Below are 1882 nucleotides of genomic sequence, written 5' to 3'. Positions count from 1 at the left end.
TCATGATCTTGGGAAGTTCCATTCCTTGAGGAGAATGAGCATTTGTGGGGGGTGGGGGGAAGATGTTAATACCAATGCCAGTTTGTTGTTACTAATTTTTCCTTTTGTTGTTAGTTTATTTTAGTAGAACATTATACTAGGTAGGAATATACATTAGTTTTAATTGGTAAAGGGCGTTGTTAGTTTGTGTAAGCCTATTAGTTGGATAAGGATTGAATTTATGGAAGTCAGGAAACTTCGATTCACGTGCCAAAGCAATATATATATATATATATATATATATATATATATATATATATATATATATATAGAGAGAGAGAGAGAGAGAGAGAGAGAGAGCTTGGTTCCCTTGCATTGAAAGGGAATAGAAGTTTTTCTAACAAAAAACTGTGCTAACTCACCATTGGACCTCCTCCCCAACTTAAAATATGGGATCCTCTTGATTGTATAATCCTCGACAGGTTAAGAAGAAAAGATCTTGTCTCAAGTAGACTCACATACACAGAAAATAAACCATCGAACTCATTTCAAAGACGAAATTCATATAATATAAACTCCTGGTAACCACAACATCCAAATGCTGTCATTTCTCCAAACATTCTCATACTCAAATTAGAAAAAGAGTCGCTATGATAGAAGTGTTACCCAAAACCCCAAATCCTGTAGAATTCTTTATTGGAAATCAAGAAAGAGAAGCAAAAGGAAACCAACATATTGGGCATTTCATACCATTTTCTTCAACAAAACCTCCCTCTGCCTCAGAGTGCTTTCAGTATCTCCTCCGCGCTACTGACCGAGAACGCACCACCATCCTCCAAATTCAAGACCTTCACCACGCCGTCCTCCGCCAGGAGAGCGTACCGCCTCGACCGCACCCCCAACCCCACCGGCTTGTCGCTGAGATCCAAGGTAACCCCAAGAGCCCTGGTGAAGTCCCCGTTCCCGTCCGAGAGGAACAGTATCTCGTCTCCCGCCTTCAGATCGGCCTTCCACGCCTTCATCACGAAGGCATCGTTGACGGAGACGCAGGCGATGGTGTCGACCCCTTTCGCCTTCAGCTCCCCCGATTTCGCGACGAATCCCGGGACGTGCTTCTGCGAGCAAGTGGGCGTGAAGGCGCCGGGGACGGCGAAGAGGACCGCCTTCTTCCCCTTGACCAGTTCGGACACCGTCACCGTCTGCAGCTCGCCGTCGCCGTCGAAGTAGGACAGTATGGAGTCCGGCAGCTTGTCGCCGACGGAGATGGTGGCGGAAACGGTGAAGGAGGAGGTGGAATGGGTTCTGCCGGTAGAGCGTAGGCGCCTCGGAGGAGTGTGGGTGAGGCGGAGGGTGGTGGGGAATTTGGGGGAGCGGATGAGATGGGAGAGAGGCGCTTGGGAGAGAAGGGATGAAGAAGAGGGCAGCTTGGGGATTATGAATTTGTTGGCGAAGGAGAGAGCTGCAGCGGTAGCCATGGAGAGAGAGAGAGAGAGAGAGAGAGAGAGGTTATCAGGTAAAAAGTAAAACCCCTGAAGTTCAGGAGATGAGGGTTTGGTGTACGGGAAGGCAAGGCAACCCACACAAAAGGAGGGTGGAGTATAAATAACTAGGCCTGTCAACGGGTCGGGTTTGTACCAGGTTTCCGACCCGACCCAAACCCACTCAGATATGGGCATAAAAAAGTGCCGACCCGAAACCTGACCTACGCAATTTATACCCCGGCTTTGGGTTACGATTTTTACTGGGCATCCAACCCTACCTGTGTGTGTCTATATATATATATATATATATATATATATATATATATATATATATATATATATATATATATATATATATAAAGTAAAAGTAAAAGTAAACTTTGGAAATTATACTGATCCAGTGCTATTTGCACAAGTTCGGG

At 45.6% G+C, this 1882-nt stretch overlaps 1 protein-coding gene across 1 annotated transcript; it reads right to left on the bottom strand.

Moving 5' to 3' along the window:
* Positions 1-522: 522 nt before the first annotated feature.
* On the bottom strand, positions 523-1552 carry LOC149838091 (peroxiredoxin-2E-1, chloroplastic-like). The gene has a single exon (XM_090006366.1). It carries the CDS (start codon positions 1452-1454, stop codon positions 759-761), a length of 696 nt encoding a protein of 231 aa, XP_089862492.1. The 5' UTR covers positions 1455-1552; the 3' UTR covers positions 523-758.
* Positions 1553-1882: the final 330 nt, after the last annotated feature.

This window comes from Nuphar pumila, chromosome 5 (assembly GCF_984573655.1).
Source record: "Nuphar pumila chromosome 5, dmNupPumi1.hap1.1, whole genome shotgun sequence".
Classification (NCBI taxonomy): domain Eukaryota; kingdom Viridiplantae; phylum Streptophyta; class Magnoliopsida; order Nymphaeales; family Nymphaeaceae; genus Nuphar; species Nuphar pumila.
The sequence above is the reverse complement of the archived record's forward strand: the minus strand, read 5'-3'. Positions and strand labels throughout refer to the sequence as shown.